This window comes from Capronia epimyces, assembly GCF_000585565.1.
Source record: "Capronia epimyces CBS 606.96 chromosome Unknown aczIQ-supercont1.1, whole genome shotgun sequence".
Classification (NCBI taxonomy): Eukaryota; Fungi; Ascomycota; class Eurotiomycetes; order Chaetothyriales; family Herpotrichiellaceae; genus Capronia; species Capronia epimyces.
Genome location: NW_006912904.1, coordinates 463,875 through 481,567, shown reverse-complemented (window position 1 = coordinate 481,567; position 17,693 = coordinate 463,875). Strand labels below are relative to the sequence as shown.

Below are 17,693 nucleotides of genomic sequence, written 5' to 3'. Positions count from 1 at the left end.
CCTTGCTTGGGAAAGATACAGGGGATTCATCTGCAGGAGGTTTTGACCAAGTTGCGAGTGAAAGCACAAGTTTAGAATTCTATCGGTCTTATTCCTGCCCCAACATGAACTTCAATAGCACCTGACCGACAAGATGGCCGTCATGTTTTTGAGCCACACGAATCATGGCGTCTTGAAACTCGTCTTCTGTGAGAGACGACGTTTGTTGTTTCATTTTGAGAGTCTCCCGCATGATTCGTTCATTGAATTCCGGATGGCCCTGGAGAGACAGCAGTCTCCCAGGCCAAAAGAAGCCTTGAATGTCGCATTTCGGCGAGGATCCCAGGTTCTGAACGTGAGCCGGGCATGACAATACAATATCTTGATGAGAGAATTGAAGAGACTGTGCTGATTTCAGCGTCTTGAAACCTCAGTCAGTCGCAGTCAGTATCTACTTACAAGCTTATCCCTCTTGAAAAGAAGTTTCCCTGTCGCGTTTAAATCGATCTCACAGACAGAGACTTCCCAGCCAAGTTTGTTTTTCTCAACTGGAGCACCCATCGCTCTACCCAGGATCTGATGGCCAAAACAGATACCCACGACACGGACTGCTGGGCTGCGCAATGCCTGGGATGTAAATTCCACCAGGCGATTGATCCATGAAACATCTAGATATGCCGAATGCTCTATTCACAAACTTGTCAGCGCTTTGATTCTCTAATCAGTTGGTCCATCTCATAAAAGCTGCCACGCCTAGGAGCAGTGAAAAAGAGGCCAAGGGACTGTGCTCACTAGATCCAGATATTAAGATAACATCAACATCGTCGAGTTCGGGGTATGTTGCTCCGTCGTGGTCGACCAGCCATTTCGTGACCACAAGCTGGAGATCTGGCTTTTCCTCTGAGCACAACAGCTCTTCAAACATAGCACCATATCCTGGATACCAACTTCGCAAAATATCAGACGACGGGACGCCGCATTCCAGAATCGCGACTCTTAGGGACATGGTTACGGACGAACTGCACAACGATCTCGTGTTTAAGTCTGAACGGTCGTCAGACAGTCATTTCTAACAAACAAATTGAAGATTGGCCCAAGAAGAACCGTGAACGCGCGGTCTTAGCAAACATCGGAGTTTCTGGACCCGACGTATGCTGCCACGTCGAAATGCAGCGGTTAACAGGGGGGACACGATATTTCTCAGACCTGATCGATACCCGAATTTCTAGGTGGAGCCACATGGGTCTGGGCCGGAAACATATTCCTATCTCTTCTGCGTCGGGGGGATGTACTTTCGGAGTTCAAGTCCAATGACGACATCGGCCGAATCTCCATTGTTTCGGACCTTCAGAACGTTCACGATTTCGCAATCCCGAACGTCGTGCCATACTTTTGGGTCGGATTTTCAACCCTAGATCTGCCATTTCCACCACCAGATAGGGTGCAGACACGGCCCTGTCCGTAGACACCGACGCACGAGACTGAGACGGGAAGGAGATGAAGGACGGTGAGGGAGCGTTCTCAGACAGTCGAGCCTACCTTTGTAGAGTGTGGCAGCGCAACAGAAGAGCAGCTGGGAAAACACTAGAGGTGATGGTCCTGGCTGGAAACTTGACTTAATCGTGACAATGCGACTAAAAATACAGGGCAATATGTCCATTGAGTGAAATGGGCGCCAGGGCGTCCTTGACTATGTTCTTCGTCATCCTCTCGCCTCGGAATGGCAAGAGAGAGCTGAAGCATGTCTGGATGGCCATTGCGGATTCGTTATCTGTTTCAAGTCGCCAACCCGATTGAGACTCAGAGCGTACAAGCGACCAGGGGGGAATCCAGACTGATATTACAGAGGACATGACTGGTCTGGGCTTCTTACAGGAGATACCGATGTAATGTTCGGTCGTGGTCCTTCTTCGTCTTAAAAACGTATTTCTCTGCATCTTAAAAACGTATTTCTCTGCATCACGGACCTTGTCTGTCTCGTTGTGTGCTCCTATCTTGTAGCCGTTGGCTTCAGCTCGAGCCCATAGCTCGTCTGTCGTGGCATTCTGCCTGCCAATGGTGGTCGGCGTAAAAGCACGAGAAGTCAAGCCTTCAGCGGCCGTCGGTCGTGAAGCAACAGTGGACGGAGGGAGGGAGGGACAGCCGCTGGAGGCTGCAGGATTTGGAAGAGAGAAATTTGTAGCCTGGACACTCAGAGGCGAGAGGGACGCCATTTTGTACCCAGGGTCGGCGAGGCGCCTAGAGAGGAGGGAAGCAGCAGACCTCAGGCCTGAAAGTCAAGACCCTTTCGTAGGGATCCAAAAATGGACCGCCCCCTGGTTGTCGCCAATTATGAAACTCATCTTGGGACGGGGCGTACAATACAGTGCCAGGGGGACTGCAGTAGACATCAGACCGGCGCCGCGACGGTGCGTGAGAGCGTGAGTAGGAGGGTGAGAAGAAAGTGAGAAGAGGGTGAGTCGCGAGCACCTGGTCTTAAAAGCCAATAGTAGCATGAGAACAGACATGGTGGTGAAGGGACAACCTGCCCCTAGCCCCCAGCCTCTGATGCAGCTTCGCTGGTTGTCGGCATTGCGGAGAAATATTGATGCGTCCAGCAGGGGAGTCTCCGAAGAGGCGATAAACCACCAGTTCTGAGATGGTACAGCATTTTCAGACCACAGAATGTGTATCCGTACATACATATGCCGGCACCACCTTGACACGTGGCGGGCAACGGAGAGTTGTCACACAATTGCAATTACATACACGACGGTTTGTATGGCGTCAGTTTGTATGGCGTCAGTTTGTATGGCGTCAGTTTGTATGGCGTATACGGTATCACGGCTGCTCAAACACCTGCAGTCTAGGAATCTTGCCAACTTGTCATCTTCCTTCGCTCGCAGTTCCCACCATGGCGTTTGCGTCTGTCATCGACCCCTTGATCTGCCTCCTGGCCTCTACATGAATCGCCGTCGTCGTCACTCCCACTGCTACTGTGTGTCCTTCGGCCCCGGTTGACTTTGCAGGGCTACACGAGCAAACAAAACGCGCGGTTCTACTAAGACCTCTGCAAGAGAAAGACCACGGCACTGATCTTTCTTTCATCCTACCCGGCTGACTCTCTGCCCGACCAGAACTCTACTTAGCATTACTGCAAGCAGAACAGAAGACGGTTCGAACATGTCCTCTCGTCTCCTCGCCGTAACGGTGCAGGGAGCTGCCATTTCGGCACTGTCCAACACCCTCGCTCAGGGCTTTACCGTCTATCGCGAACGAAGCCTTTCCTCCATCGACCCTGTCTCGTTCCTCCACTTCATCATCCTCGCCGTCATATCCACTCCGCTGAATTATCAATGGCAGCTTGCGTTGGAAAACCACTTCCCAAGTACTTTTAAGAAAGACACGGTCGCGCTGAAGAAAAAGGAGGATGGGACAACCGTGCAGGATGAGTCGAGAGAGCAATTGTCCATTCCCAACACCCTTGCGAAGTTCATACTGGACCAGACGGTGGGAAGCGCGTTGAATACGTTGTATTTCGTCGCCATGATCAACGTGTTGAAGGGCGCGGGATGGAGCCAAGTTCTGACTGCATTACAGCGGGTAAGTCCTATACCTGTTGTCGACTCTCTACACCGTCAAAGCATGTACTGTTGACCTGTTGACACGACTGGCTTACTGGGATTGTGGACAGGATTTTTGGCCCATGCTTGTTGCGGGCTACAAGTTCTGGCCTTTGGTCACGTTGGGAAACCTTGTTCTCGTCCCCGTCGAACAACGCATGCTTGTCGGAGGTCTGGCCGGTCTTGCATGGGGGATCTATGTCAGTTTGCTAGACCTATGAGGTCGAGGAGATTTTCAGAATTCAATGACAATCCAAGTGATGCGCCGACAATCCAAGCGATGGCTGACCCATTCGGCAAGGGAGGGGTTTTTTTTTTTTTTTTTGGAAAAAAATAACGGACACTGATGGGGTGAGGTCAATATGGTATCCATTGCATGACGATACTTGGCCGCAGAGAACTATACGGAGTACTACTGAGTAAGAAGCATAGAAGCTCTGGTGTCAGAATCGGATATTTTCTTTTTTACCTTCCTGACCTTAGAGCGAATCCCAGTCTTTGATCTGCCCAGACCTCACTGAGGCTCACCGGTCACCGATCATGACCATAAGTTATGCTGCAGGGGTGGGATGGGGTGGCACGATGTGAAGTATGTGGAAGTGGAAATGGGTAGGTAGGTTGATATATGTTCAAATTGCATGTTGATTCCATTCCCGTCTTATTTCTTATCATTTGACCTCAATGTGCGAGGTCCAATGTCAATGTCAATGTCAATGTCCAATGTTCAATGTCCACGGCCTCGAGCTCTCAAGGTTTCAGGGGGTCAATGTCCAATCTCCAATCTCCAAACATCAAGAGCAATGCTAGACCGGCCAGATCTACAATTTACTAGGCTTCCACACGGGTTTCCTCTTCTCCGCAAAAGCAGCCAGGCCCTCTCTGGAATTCTCGCCATCCATCAACGGCTTCTTATACCGGTCTTCGACCAACTGATAGGCGCGCTCGACACTGGCGGTCTCCCAGGTCTCGCGGAGGGCGGCGCGGGTGACGATGATGGCGTCGGGACTGATGTCGGCGACCTTGCGGGCCAGGTTGACGGCGTCGACGACACAGGCGTCGGGCGCGCTCGAGCTCGACACCCGGTTGATCAGGTGGAACTGCAGCGCCTCGGCGGCCGAGAGCGTGCGGCCGGACATGCTGATTTCCGACGCGAGCGGGAGCCCGACGTTGCGCACCAGCCGCGGCAGCCCACCCGCGCCGGCGTAGATGCCGCGTAGTGTTTCGGGGAGCCCGAATGTCGCGGTGGGAGAGGCGACGACCATGTCACTGCAGTTGAGGAGAGGTTAGTGTTGGTTTCAGAATGATGGGCAGAGGTTTAGTCTTGGTATTTATTAGATGGTAGATCAGATGTAGATGTAGACAGTCTGGTCGGTCAAGTGTGGTTTGGTGTCTCTGGCGGCGACCTGGTTATGGTGGTGTAGGTACGGATGGATGTCCGGATACCAATACACACCATACCACACCACACCACACCATGTGCCTGACCTGACTTGACTTGACTTGACTTGACTTGACTTGACTTGATCTGACTTGACTCGACTCGACTCGACTCGCACTCGCACTCGCACTCACCAATTCAAAACAATCTCAAACCCACCGCCCAAAGCGAATCCATTCACCGCGGCAATGACGGGCTTCTTGCCCACGCGGCGACTGATGCCGCCAAAGCCCGAGGGCGGGTGATGGCCCAGATACGGCTTCTCTTCCAGAGCCTTGACGTCGCGTTTCCCCAGCTCGATCAGGTCCTGGCCGGCGCAGAAGGCTTTGGGCCCGGCACCCGTGAGCACCGCCACACGCAGCGTGGGTTCCTGGTCGAACCACTCGAACACGCGGTGCAGGTGCCAATGCACCGCGAACGGGATGCTGTTCATCTGCCGCGGCCGGTTGATGGTCACGAGCAGAACGAACGGCGCCGGGTACGAGAGCAGAACGGCCGGGTCGGATGGCGGTGGGGGGATTTCGGGTTTGTAGGACGACGACGACATGGTTGAGAAGTTGCTCTGCTCGTTTCGTTCAATTCCTGGAGACGTTGTGATCGTATTAGCACCGGTGGCAGCTTGACTCTTCCTCAGTCGGCTATACCAATCTACCGGAATCCGGAATCCGGAATCTGCGATCTGGGATCTTTCACAGACAGATGAGCTGAGGTGGAGAAGGGAGAACTGACCCAAGTGACCCAAAAAGTAAGATGTCGATCCAGTAGTAGTATCAACCCAAACATACAGATAGAGATACTCTGGAGTAGCGGATGATATGATATATAGTGATTTCTGGAACAGACACGGATATATTTCCCCGTATCCAACTTGGACCTCGGTTGGGCAGTTCTCCACCTCACAATCCATCTCCCAACCCACCATCAGGACGAGCCTTAGACCCTTAGACTACCCGGGTATCCTCTGTACCCTTGACGGCCGGTGATGCGGATGCCGACTTGCTCGTGTGTACATAACACAAGGTGGTTCATACGTCCCATATACCATACATACTATATATCTCCCTCTCTTCTGGCCCTCCATAGACACTGCTGTGGCTAGATCTCGGCTTGACACGTCGATGGGGTCGAAGGGTATAGGAGGCCTTAGCAAATCGCGGTGATCCTAGACCTAGACAAGGACATTCTGGCAAAGCACCTGAGATGATCTGATCTGAAGATGGTGACTATTCGTATCCGAACGGAATACTCTCCATGGCCCCATTCCTCTGCACACATCTGGCAGCGGCTTTGTTGGCCTTGCTCACTGCACCGGCGACATCAAACCCCGCGAGCTCGTGTGTTGCGGCAAGGTGCCGGGCGAGCGCCGTTGCAAAGTACCCGACAAACGTATCTCCCGCGGCCGTGGTGTCGACAACTTGCTTGACCTTGACCGCAGGAACTAGTCCTCTGTTCTGAACAAACCCGTCTTGTCCGCTGATGTCCGTGGAGTAATAGACGCCGCGAGAGCCCAGAGTTACCACAATGATGGAGATGCGTGCCAGGTCGTGGAGATGCTTCGTGAGCCGGTCAAGATGCGCCTTGTCCAAGTCTTCTTCGCGAGGCACCTCGACGCCATTTAGTTCTTCCACCACTTTGAAAAGAAGCAGACATTCCGTCTCATTCACCACCAGCACGCCGAGACTCTGAAGTGCTTCGATCGGGATGCCTTCGCTGAACACGGGGGCAGGATTGAAAACGATGCAGGTGTGACGCTCGGGAGCGTTGAACAGGTTCAGCAAGGCCAGCACCATAAGTCGACAAATCTCGCCCTGCAGGACCATGACATCCGGGTCGCCCTTCCGAGTGACCACGGACAGAAGTTGCTCCAAATCCTTGACTTCGTGGTTGGCCCCGGGCACCACCAGGATCCTGTTCTCCCCGCCGGAACCCTCATCCACGATGATGGTCGCGGTTCCTGTTTGCACCCCCTCAATCTCTTCCACCCCTGTCGTGCTCACGCCGCTCTTTTCCAGGGTCGGCTTGAGCAGAGACGCGTAGTATGGATCACCCTTGCCCACGGCACCGATCATGTCGACCGTGACATCTTGTTGAGTTTGGGATATAAATGCAGCCTTGCCACAGGCCACTGCTTGGTTGGCCCCTTTGCCTCCCGCATGCACCGTCAGGGACGTGGCTTGCAGTGTTTCTCCAGGCCCGGGCACTCGAGGCGTTCGGGTAACAAAGTCGATGTTCAGCGAGCCAACCACTCGAATGACGGGTTGAGGCGCCATCCCGTCTCAGAGTAGATAGATGATTTGACGGTGTCAAATAGTTATGTTCCCACAAGATTCCTCAGCAACGTCAAGGTTTTCCGTACTCAACGTCTTGCATGAGATCCAATGGCGCGAAAGACAGCTGTACCGCTTCTTTGGTGCCAGAGACAATGGAGAAAGAATTTGAAGGCGCAGGTTTACGATTTACGAATCCAAATCCCCTGCACAGAAATCTACCGGTCAGGTGATGTCACATGACTCTAGCATCCAGTCGCCGGCCGCCACGACCAGAGACGAATTGAAAGAATCTGGGCATCAAATCCTGGTCAATGGCTTAAGCATAGTTGGATATTCGCATCGAGATTGGGGGATTGGAAAGATTCCCCCAAAGGTGGCCGTTTTGCTTGTTGTCTGCAGGTTTTAACTGCCGCTGAGCATCCTCCCTACGCAAACTACTTAAATCGAACCATCGTGATCTCCAGCTCGACAAGTTCCAGACCTATGAACCGGGGGGACCAGTCTTGCTTCAAAAGTCCAGCTGGTCACAGTCTGGACAAAGCGTGATGGACAACGATCAGGAACTTTTGAGCAGAGTACAGAAACGCATGGCCAGCATCACTCAAGCCGCCAGGAATGCTTGAATATGCGGCTACTGAAGTCGCCTCGCCAGTCTAGACTCCCACCGATGTTGCAATCAATTAGGTCATGTTGCTGTGCTGGTTGAAAATGTGAAGTTGTGGCGGCCAGTCACAGAAGTGGCAAAACGTGGGCTGTAAAGGGACCATCTTCGACCACTTCTACACCATCCAGGGACGGACAGAGGAACACAGGCAAGTAAGCCTAGCTGTCAACATGCTTTGGTGGAACTGAACCGATATGCAGGACGCGTCGCAGACTGAGTCCACGTGGTTGAAAAGCGGGAGATGTCGGGGAACACATCATAAGCAGTGCACCAGCCTGAGAGGTTTTGAGACTGACCATTTTTGCCTGCAACGTCAGGTTGCGGCCTAGGCAGTTACACAAGCTAGCATCGGCGCATCGCCCAGATGACTGGCGGATCCGTGGCTGGTCGTTGGGGGCTGGTGGTTCATGGCCTGGTCTGTTCTCCCGAAGTACGCACAGACACCAAAACGACACGGCCACACGTCGGGCGCAGAAACAGGTGGGGTTGCGTGTCTGGACTCTGCGGTCTGATTTTTGAGCTGGCCGCAGGTCATCTCTCCTGTTGGAGGCTGGATGCGCATCTCAAACGTCGTCGTCTCCAGGGACATGTCCAGTGTAGGTGACGTGTCCGCCTTCTCAGGCCTGAGTCGTCAGAGGTGCCACGAATTGCAGTCATCGCGACTGAGACGGCCCTGAAGGCCTGGACAGGGAGGGCGAATGTGGTGCAGTTTTCAACCAAACTACAATTCGAAAGTGACTCGAGCTGTCCTAAAGGTAAATGGCAGACTGTCCAATATTGGTCATCGATTCCGAGGCAAGGATAGACAGAAAGATCCGGCTCGCTCCCTGGATAGAGGAGGAATACAGGAAAATTTCGTTCAAGGCCGTAGTCCACTCTCTTCGCATGAAGCTGCTTCACACTGGCTGAGTAAAAGTCTCTGGTTCCGCGGCATGACGTTGTGACTTGTCTGGAAGTGGAAGACGGCAGCCAGCAGGAAGGATTCAGTGGTTTTGTAGATTGTGGTGAATGCATACCCCAGTAACGAGTTCCAAGTGTACTTACGAGGGCCCCAGGCACGGTCAGAGCCCAGTTCCCATACTCGTATACAGAGACTCGCACGGGCAGTGATCATGGTGAATGAATATCGCTTCTATTCTCCAGGGTCTCCAGGGTTCAGTTGTCGCACTGCAATCGGTGGCAGATGCAACAGAGGAGGACCGGCTAGCTCCTTGGGAAATTTGGTTTAGATGTCCATAAGAAACCGCCTTGTAGAGTAAACGGCCACGTCCTCTCTTCTCCACAACTTTGTCCATCCATACCGGTCTTCCTGGTGATGACTCAACTTGATTTGTCATACATGGTGTTGAAATACAGGGAGCGACTTTGAGAAGACATGTCCAGGAAGCGAGATAGCAAGCGAGTCGCTACACGAGGCAGTGTTCCCCGTACACCGTACTCTGTACACGTTTTTCCTGCCTGAGGGCCCTTGTCGGTCGGCTAGTGGATCGCCAGAGGCGACGGAAGCTTGTGTTCGATCTAGCATGTCTGTGGCCCCTCTTCATGAACAATCGATGCGACGCTTTCCAGCCTCGTGGCATCTTGGAAAGGGACCGAGTGGTCCTCTGCAGAAGATTGGAAGCAGGGCTGTTTCAGGGTCGGTGGGGAGAAGGAGCTCATTTCGTGCGCTGTGTACGGAGTACTAGGTAATCTGTTGATGTCAGGGCTCATCAGATGTTGGTGGTAGATGCCACTCGTCAATTGGGCCCAGCTGGATGGGTGATGACAGATGAAACAAGCCAGCGAGGACCAGGATGAGAGAAAAGATGCAGTCAGGACTCCGACAACTCAAGTCCGTGGTCGGCCTTGGTCCTTTGCTAGAGACGAGCCAATGGCTGGGTGGCGCAGGCGGATGACTTGCTGGGGGGCTGGCGATGCTAGCAAGGGCCCTGGCCTCCCCTAGGGCCTCCTCCCCAGGGCTAAAGAGGGCCCCCTAAGCCCCAGGCCCTGTTAGCACGGTAATTCCCCGAGCGCCTCTCGAATCTCGATTGACTGAGATGTGGACAGCTAATGTTAGTTTCGGTTAGTGGCTAACTGTCCTTCTCGGCCGCTACCGCCGCCGCTAGAATCTCGTCGTCATTGATCTTATTTTCTCCCTCCAGGGCTTAGGAGGCCCGGGCTAGAGCCTGAGAGCCCCGGCTGGTTTGGTTTCACCAGCCTCGTCTTCTAGCTGCTCATCTCCTCGCCGTGACCCGAGCATCCCATGTGTACTCCGTAGGCGAGAAAACTACTATACGTACTACTCCTGCCACTAGTATCGTCACACTGGCGTTGGGCGTCCAGTCTCCGGTCGGCATTCCATGGCTAGTGGTCACAGAGGGGAGCACCAGCAACAGAACCAGTTCATCACCAACATCAACACCGTCCCGTAAAGGCAAAAGACGAACTGCAGCTGGCCTGCGTGTCTCTCAGCTGCCATGTCAACACATTCACGGTATATCAACGCAGGCGAGACTGGCCCAAATCACGCCCCCAACCAGACCAGATTGAGATGAAATTCCGTCCTATCCCTGAAGGAATTCAGTCCAAACATAAACCAACAGACCTTCGTAGAGCCCGTTAAATTGCAGTTCCAGCCCTCGGCGACTCGTCCTGACTCTTCTCTTTGTCCGTCTTTGTCTGTCTTTCCCGCTCACTCACTCACTCGATCTGCTTGCCAGTGTGCACCGTATTGCCTCTTCCATCCTTGTTCTGAACAGAGTCTCAGTTGGCCAGCCTCTCTCTTTCTCAAGTCCGTGTCGACTGCTGCGTCGTCAGCTCGCTGGCCCTTGCAGCCCGAGTTCGCTGGGTGTTTCAGTCTAGATTGCCTGCCGGATCGTCCATCGGAGACAAATCTTCTGCAGCGTGTTAGTGCCCCCCGCAGTCTTTAGGAGCCCTTAGCATCCCAACCGTGTTTGGTTTAGGGCGGCCCTTAACTTGCCCCTTGGATTTCTCCATCCAGTTAAGCTCCAGGTACCAGATGGTTGAGAACTGACCTTGTGTAGGGGACCAGCGCCCTTGTGCTTAGCCATAGGCCAGAAAGCCCCGGCCCCTGCCATCTCGGGTGCGCCAGACCAGGGTACGATTGGATTGCGTTGTTGAACCCGGCCTCCTAGACAAAGAACCCTCAGTCACCATACCAGACGTCGTCCATCCATATCAATCTCACTCCTTGCACCCTCGATCTCTTTCTCCCTTTCTTCACCTTTGGTCGTCGACCCTCTCTTCTCAGTTACCTTCGTTTCCAGTTCTCGCGCAGTCTTCACTCCTTCGACGTGCACGAGACAAGTCACTCTTTTCCACACATCAACCACCAAAAGCACGGTCCGTGACCGTGCCAGTTCCACTTCAGTCCGTGCCCTCGGTGCAAACAGAACAGACCAGCTCTTTGACCAGAGCCCACCGCGCCGGCCTTCTAGAATTCTGCCTCACCTGGTGTGAAGATCAGAAACTTGGGTCAGCAACAGGACGCAGCTTCACCCAGCCAACTCCCACAAACCCACCTAACCTGCTGCCCGGTGCACTGCAATACCTGCCACAATCTGGTATCAAATAGCCCTCGAACAGCCTCTCGAGTTCAGTTCTCTCTATCGGCCAGTCCATCGCATTCCAATCAATAGATCAGAGAACCATTGATTCGATAGTTCTTCAGTTCTTCCACCACCATGAAAGCATCAGTTCTTGCCCTTGCCGGGCTCTGCACCGGTCTTGCTGCTGCCACTCCTCTTGACAAACGTGCATGGGCCACCGCCTATGAGTTTGTCACCGTCACCGTCACCGTCACCGGATTTCCTCCCGCCCAGACACCTGCTTCATCCGTCCAAGCCGCTCCTTCCGTCGAAGCCGCTCCCACTGCCGATGCCACTTCCTGGGCCACCGATTCTTCAGGCTACACCCCGGGCGGATGGTGGGGTGCATGGCGTAGCTGGGGAAGCGATTCTGCGGCTGCCACAGCATGGGCAAGTCAGTCTGCGGTTGCAACATGGCAGAGTCAGTCTGCGGTCGCCACCACCATCGAGACATCGGCGCCTATTTCGACCTATTCTCCTCCTTCCTCTGTGGTAGTTGTTGAGAGTTCCACTCCCGCCTCTGCGGTGTCTACTTCCGTCGCGACTTCAGTTTCTTCCGACTACCAACAAGGAATTCTCGATTCACACAACATTCATCGCAAGAATGCCTCCGTCTCGGACCTGGTCTGGAGTGATGACATGGCGTCCATCGCTGCTCAGATCGCGGCTAGCTGCGTCTACGCCCACAATACCGCAGCTGGGGGTGGTGGCTATGGCCAGAACATCGGTGCCGGTGCTCCTCCATCTGATATTCCCGCCATGATCACCGACGAGATGTACAATGGCGAAATCAATTACTACCCTGCATATGGTGTTGAGCCTGACATGAGCAACTTTGAGAAGTGGGGTCATTACTCGCAGATTGTCTGGAAGTCCACCACCGCCGTGGGGTGCGCTACTCAGTACTGCCCGAATGGGTTGGCCAACACTGGAGGCGGCGTCAGCCCGTACTTTACTGTCTGCAACTACAGCCCACCTGGTATGCTTCCCGCCTCACGTTGAAATTATGATCTTTGCTGACAGAGTTGTTCACAGGGAACTTCGGAGGGCAATATGCTGCGAACGTCCTGCAACCACTCGGGCTTCCTACCGTGACTCTGTGAAATTCAAAATCCGCTTTGATGACCTGACGACTCCTTGGATGATCCATTGGAGATTGCAAAATATCTCTTCAAAAGGTATCACATTACTTGGGCGTTTGGAAAGAAATGCTTTTTTTAGTGTCACAAGGCGTCAGCACCGCATCAGCGTTTGAGAATCTGCAGTCTCAGAAGGCTGGGAGGTGCTATGATACTTTCTTTTTTTTTGTTCTTCATGCAAGGGGTTGATGCTTGGGGGCGACCAGCGTCGCAGACAAAGGGCATTTTTTGGAGCTTCTTTTCTTCTCACGAGCGTGATGCTCCGACGTCCTGACCAAGTCGGGCGACCCTTTTTTCAGGAATGTTGGACACCAATGCTGCGGACATTTTATTCTTGGATTACCCGGGCCATTGTTTGGAGGACTTTGAGGAGAGAAGGACAGGACAGCCTGGGAGAGATCGAGTCTGGAAAGTAGACTTGAAGCCTACATGTACAACAGAATTTCGAATATTCATCAGCATTGCATGGTCCCAAACAAGTTGAAACTTCCTCCGTACTCCGTCCTACTAGGAAGAGTACGAGTGGCGATTCGATACCCGTTGCATTCCGTCTGCCAATGGGCAGATATCCACTCGTCCATGCCATTGCAGGCGAACCCCGTCTCGCCCAGTCACGTACCTAGCTACATAGCACCGCGCCTTTTCCCCGGGGGGATTCATAACTCGCGGAGAAATGGAAGTGCCTGTTGCTACGAGTAGAATCCCGGGAAGTCCGCAGCCTCCTTAGCCCCGTCTGTGCGCTCCATGCTCCGATCAACCGTCGCTTCTTTCTCGGCAAGGCAAGAAGGGCGTCTGCATCGCCATATTGTCCACCCCACTCTGCTGAAAGAGAACGCCGGTTCATCAGGAGATGTGTGTGATGGTTCTAGAAGCCAGAAAACATGCTGTGCGCCGCCTGACGGAGCACATAAAAAGGCAAGCCCATGGGTCATAGGATGGGTTCAAGTTTGGAATAGGCTCCTCCTTAGTATTGGTTTTGCTAATACGTCACACGCACACTCCAACAGGTCTGGTGCTTGGAGGAGTCTAAGCACTGAAGTGCCGGAGTTGATTCTTCTCAATCGCGGGGGACACAAGACCCAGCTTCAATCCATCTATCAGACCTCGATCGACATTGCGCCTGCGGTTATCTTGTGCTGTCAGGGCCGAAACAAAGCATATTGACTCGAACGAAAGAGGGTCAACCTCCGTCGGGGGATTCGACCTCGGCGAACCGACTCACCTTAGCCTGGGGTGACAACGCCAACTGCGCTCTACGCTCTTCTGTACGTGCAACTTGTTTCCTTTCCTCCGAGAACCACAACCACGAGCCTTCATCATGTCCATGCCTGCGCACATGTTTCCTGCAGCGGCCACACAAAGCCCCCCATTGGCTCCGTCAGCCAGCGATCCCCTCGGCCTGCGATTGCGCTTCTCAAATCTTCCGACAAGGTGGAACGTGGAGAAGCCGTATCTCGTCTGCCCGCTTCCTTTTCATGCCTTGTCCAGGCTGGCAGACCGTCAGAATTTATCGTCGTGACATGGCGCATTGGATCAGACCCCTCCTGCTGGAATGATCCTCGATGTGTCCTCCATTTCGATTTATCCAGACTGTGCCCCCCCTCTAGCGGATTCCTTTCTCCTCTCCTTTCTCGTCCTGTTGCTCTCTGGCCCTGCTCTCCTGTCCGGCACTCTAGCTCGTTATACTTGTTCCTCTTCTGCACAAGGGACTGATCCCCCCATGCCGTCTTATTGCTGGCACGATTGCCATTACTTCTACCGCACCGCTCTGCGCCTCCTGAGCGTTGCTACTTTGGTGGCTGCTTTGTACGCATGATCCAAAGATTCAAATATTAACCATGACTTCCTCTGTCACAGGAACCAGATTCTTCAACCGCCCCAACTCCCTCGACGAGACCTTGAACAGTCCGGTCTACCAGAACGGGGTCAAGATGAGCCCGGCTCAAGATGGACGGTCGCTGGGCGCTGCCAAAGACGTCAAGGAGTCATATACCAAGCAAGAGCAGGAGCCCTGGTCTCTGCCAAAGGAACAAACCAGGCAAGGCATCACATTTGCGGCGCAGGACAAGCTACCCAAGCTGCCCATTCCCGAGCTCGAGTCGACGCTGAAGAAATACCTTGAGTCTTTGGTGCCTTTGGAGTCTCCCACTGAACATAATGAAACCAAAGCGGCAGTCAAGGATTTCTTAGAGCATGACGGCCCGGAGTTGCAAGAACGCTTGAAGAAGTACGCGACAGGAAAGACAAGCTACATTGAGCAGTTTTGGTACGATTCATACCTCAACTACGACAACCCTGTCGTCTTGAACCTCAATCCTTTCTTTCTCTTGGAGGATGATCCGACTCCAGCACGAAATAACCAAGTCACAAGGGCCGCCTCCTTGGTAATTTCGGCCCTGTGCTTTGTCAGAGCTGTGCGAAAGGAAGAGTTGCCACCCGACACTGTGAGAGGCACTCCTCTATGCATGTACCAGTACTCGCGGTTATTTGGGACGGCGCGAGTCCCAACAGACAACGGGTGTGTTATTGGCCAAGATTCAGATTCAAAGCATGTCGTGGTTCTGTGCCGCGGCCAGTTCTACTGGTTCGATGTACTGGACGACAACAATGAGCTTATCATGACGGAGAAAGATCTCGCAATCAATTTCCAGGTGATTGTGGATGATGCCGACCAAATTCCAATCCATGAAGGCGCCAAAGGTGCCATTGGAGTGCTCACCACCGAGAACCGCAAGATTTGGTCGGGCCTAAGAGATCTGCTGACCAGAGAAGAAGGCTCCAATAACGCCGATTGTCTTTCCATGGTCGACTCGGCCCTGTTTATTGTTTGCCTAGACTACACCGAGCCTGCAGATGTGTCCCAATTATGCGGCAACATGCTATGTGGCACAAGTGAGGTCGTGCGAGGTGTACAAGTCGGCACCTGCACTAACAGATGGTACGACAAATTGCAGATTATCGTCTGCAAAAATGGCAGTGCAGGGATCAATTTCGAACATACCGGCGTAGATGGTCACACGGTCCTTCGATTCGCTAGCGATCTCTACACAGACACCATCCTCCGGTTCGCAAAGTCCATCAACGGACAGGCTCCGACGCTGTGGACCAGCCAGAGCCCTGATCCTTCGAAAAGGGACCCGGAAAGCTTCGGTGATGTCAGCATCACTCCCCACAAGCTCGAGTGGGATATGACCCCGGAACTGCAGATTGCCCTGCGTTTTGCCGAAACGCGCCTGGCCGATCTGATCAACCAGAACGAGTTCCAGACATTGGATTTTGCGGGATACGGCAAGAATTTCATTACCTCGATGGGCTTCTCGCCTGATGCGTTTGTGCAAATGGCATTTCAGGCTGCTTACTATGGACTGTATGGTCGTGTCGAGAATACTTACGAGCCGGCCATGACGAAATTTTTCCTACATGGGAGGACGGAGGCCATTCGAACGGTGACCAAGGAATGTGTCGACTTTGTCAAGACGTTTTGGACCGACACAACCGCTCAAAAAAAGGTTGACGCGTTGAAGGCTGCCACGCAGAAGCATGTGAATATGACTAAAGAGTGCAGTAAAGGACAGGGTCAAGACCGTCATTTGTACGCGCTTTATTGTGTGTGGCAGCGCAAAGTCAACGATGAAGGGGCAGAGGCAGCCAGCACCACCGGATTCAGTTCCAACGGGTATTCGAGTCCGACAGACTTTAGTGATGCAGGCAGCCCGAAAAGACTGGATGAGATCTCGCCCACCCGTCGTTCTCGTGCCGGCACAGATGCAAGTCGCTCGCCTGCGCCTCATATGCAGCAGATGCCGGCGCTTTTCAGTGATTCCGGCTGGGAGAAGATCAACAATACCATTCTGAGCACGTCCAACTGCGGAAATCCCTCTCTCCGTCATTTCGGGTTTGGTCCTGTCTCTGGGGATGGCTTTGGCATTGGATACATTATCAAAGATGATTCGATCTCTGTTTGCGCAAGCAGTAAACATCGCCAGACCAGACGTTACGTGGACAGCCTGGAGTCTTACTTGAACGAAATCCGACGCTTGCTCAAAGCTACAAAACCCAAGGACGGTCCTGCGGGCAAGTCCACTCGAGCTAGGGAGGTGGAGAAGACTAGCAAGGATGGTAGGCTCAAGTCCAGGGGTCGGCTGATCAAGGCGGAGGCTTCCCGAGTTGATGGAACTCAGACTCCTGCGAGTATGGAAACGGCCGAGGTGGAGGATGATGGTCTGGGCGGGTGTAAGTCTTATTCTCCTTTCATGATCCCCGCGAAGCGCCACTGACCTTGATAACAGACGGGTTCTTCGATGCCGGGATGCTGCTGCAAGCCCTCAAAAAGGAACTACCAAAACCGTCAGAACAGATCGCACAAAAGAAACGGGCGGTGGGCAAGAAGCTGGCACTGACAGAATATTGATGATTTGTTCGGTTGCAGGAAGTGTCTGTGTTCCCGACGGTGGCATTCCCGGCTGCATGAGATCTGGCATAGGGCCATAGGGAGAGGTTACATGCAAGTTGTCAGACGTGTTAGGTTCAGAGTGATGTGATGATTCGTGTGTCTTTAGACCAACCGGGCGGAGTTGGTGCCTGGATCAGTAAGCGAGCCAATGACGGGAATGTACGGGCGTACCTTTGGCACCGGCACACGAACGACGGCCGATGGGTTGGTTATGCGGGTGCAATATTGATACCAAAGGGTTGTAGCTGAACATGGACATTGGTGTGTATAGTGGTACACCCACAACGCAGGCGGGAGAAGCAGGAGGAGAGCTGTACCAGTACCGTCAGGCTGCGGATAGTACTCCGTACTCCGTACTCGTAGTAGTGTCAGCGCCCCATGGCATGGCCTGACGTCGAGCACCAGACGGACCCTGTGGCGTGATGTAATATACATGCGAACTTGTACGTGCCGTCTTAGTGTTCCGTCCTACTGACATGCCGGAACTTACAAAGTCGGCCAAGAAGCATGCGCCAAAATAGGACTAGCGCCGATCAGACACAGTCAACCACTCGCAGTCCT

At 53.3% G+C, this 17,693-nt stretch overlaps 6 protein-coding genes across 6 annotated transcripts; 3 read left to right on the top strand and 3 right to left on the bottom strand.

Moving 5' to 3' along the window:
- Positions 1-88: 88 nt before the first annotated feature.
- On the bottom strand, positions 89-985 carry A1O3_00183 (uncharacterized protein; the record flags this gene model as incomplete). Its single annotated transcript, XM_007730333.1, has 3 exons — positions 89-382; positions 439-665; positions 772-985. 3 exons carry the CDS (start codon positions 983-985, stop codon positions 89-91), a joined length of 735 nt encoding a protein of 244 aa, XP_007728523.1.
- A 2,156-nt stretch (positions 986-3,141) lies between these two features.
- On the top strand, positions 3,142-3,802 carry A1O3_00182 (uncharacterized protein; the record flags this gene model as incomplete). The annotated part of the gene is made up of 2 exons (XM_007730332.1): positions 3,142-3,561; positions 3,653-3,802. The coding sequence occupies 2 exons, from the start codon at positions 3,142-3,144 to the stop codon at positions 3,800-3,802; spliced, it is 570 nt and encodes a 189-aa protein (XP_007728522.1).
- A 597-nt stretch (positions 3,803-4,399) lies between these two features.
- Positions 4,400-5,566, bottom strand: A1O3_00181 (uncharacterized protein; the record flags this gene model as incomplete). The annotated part of the gene is made up of 2 exons (XM_007730331.1): positions 4,400-4,847; positions 5,154-5,566. The coding sequence occupies 2 exons, from the start codon at positions 5,564-5,566 to the stop codon at positions 4,400-4,402; spliced, it is 861 nt and encodes a 286-aa protein (XP_007728521.1).
- Positions 5,567-6,242: 676 nt separating this feature from the next.
- On the bottom strand, positions 6,243-7,289 carry A1O3_00180 (ribokinase; the record flags this gene model as incomplete). The annotated part of the gene is made up of 1 exon (XM_007730330.1): positions 6,243-7,289. The coding sequence occupies one exon, from the start codon at positions 7,287-7,289 to the stop codon at positions 6,243-6,245; it is 1,047 nt and encodes a 348-aa protein (XP_007728520.1).
- A 4,347-nt stretch (positions 7,290-11,636) lies between these two features.
- A1O3_00179 (uncharacterized protein) lies at positions 11,637-12,643 on the top strand (the record flags this gene model as incomplete). The annotated part of the gene is made up of 2 exons (XM_007730329.1): positions 11,637-12,519; positions 12,576-12,643. 2 exons carry the CDS (start codon positions 11,637-11,639, stop codon positions 12,641-12,643), a joined length of 951 nt encoding a protein of 316 aa, XP_007728519.1.
- A 1,874-nt stretch (positions 12,644-14,517) lies between these two features.
- Positions 14,518-17,090, top strand: A1O3_00178 (carnitine O-acetyltransferase; the record flags this gene model as incomplete). The annotated part of the gene is made up of 2 exons (XM_007730328.1): positions 14,518-16,912; positions 16,969-17,090. The coding sequence occupies 2 exons, from the start codon at positions 14,518-14,520 to the stop codon at positions 17,088-17,090; spliced, it is 2,517 nt and encodes an 838-aa protein (XP_007728518.1).
- Between the last annotated feature and the right edge of the window lie 603 nt (positions 17,091-17,693).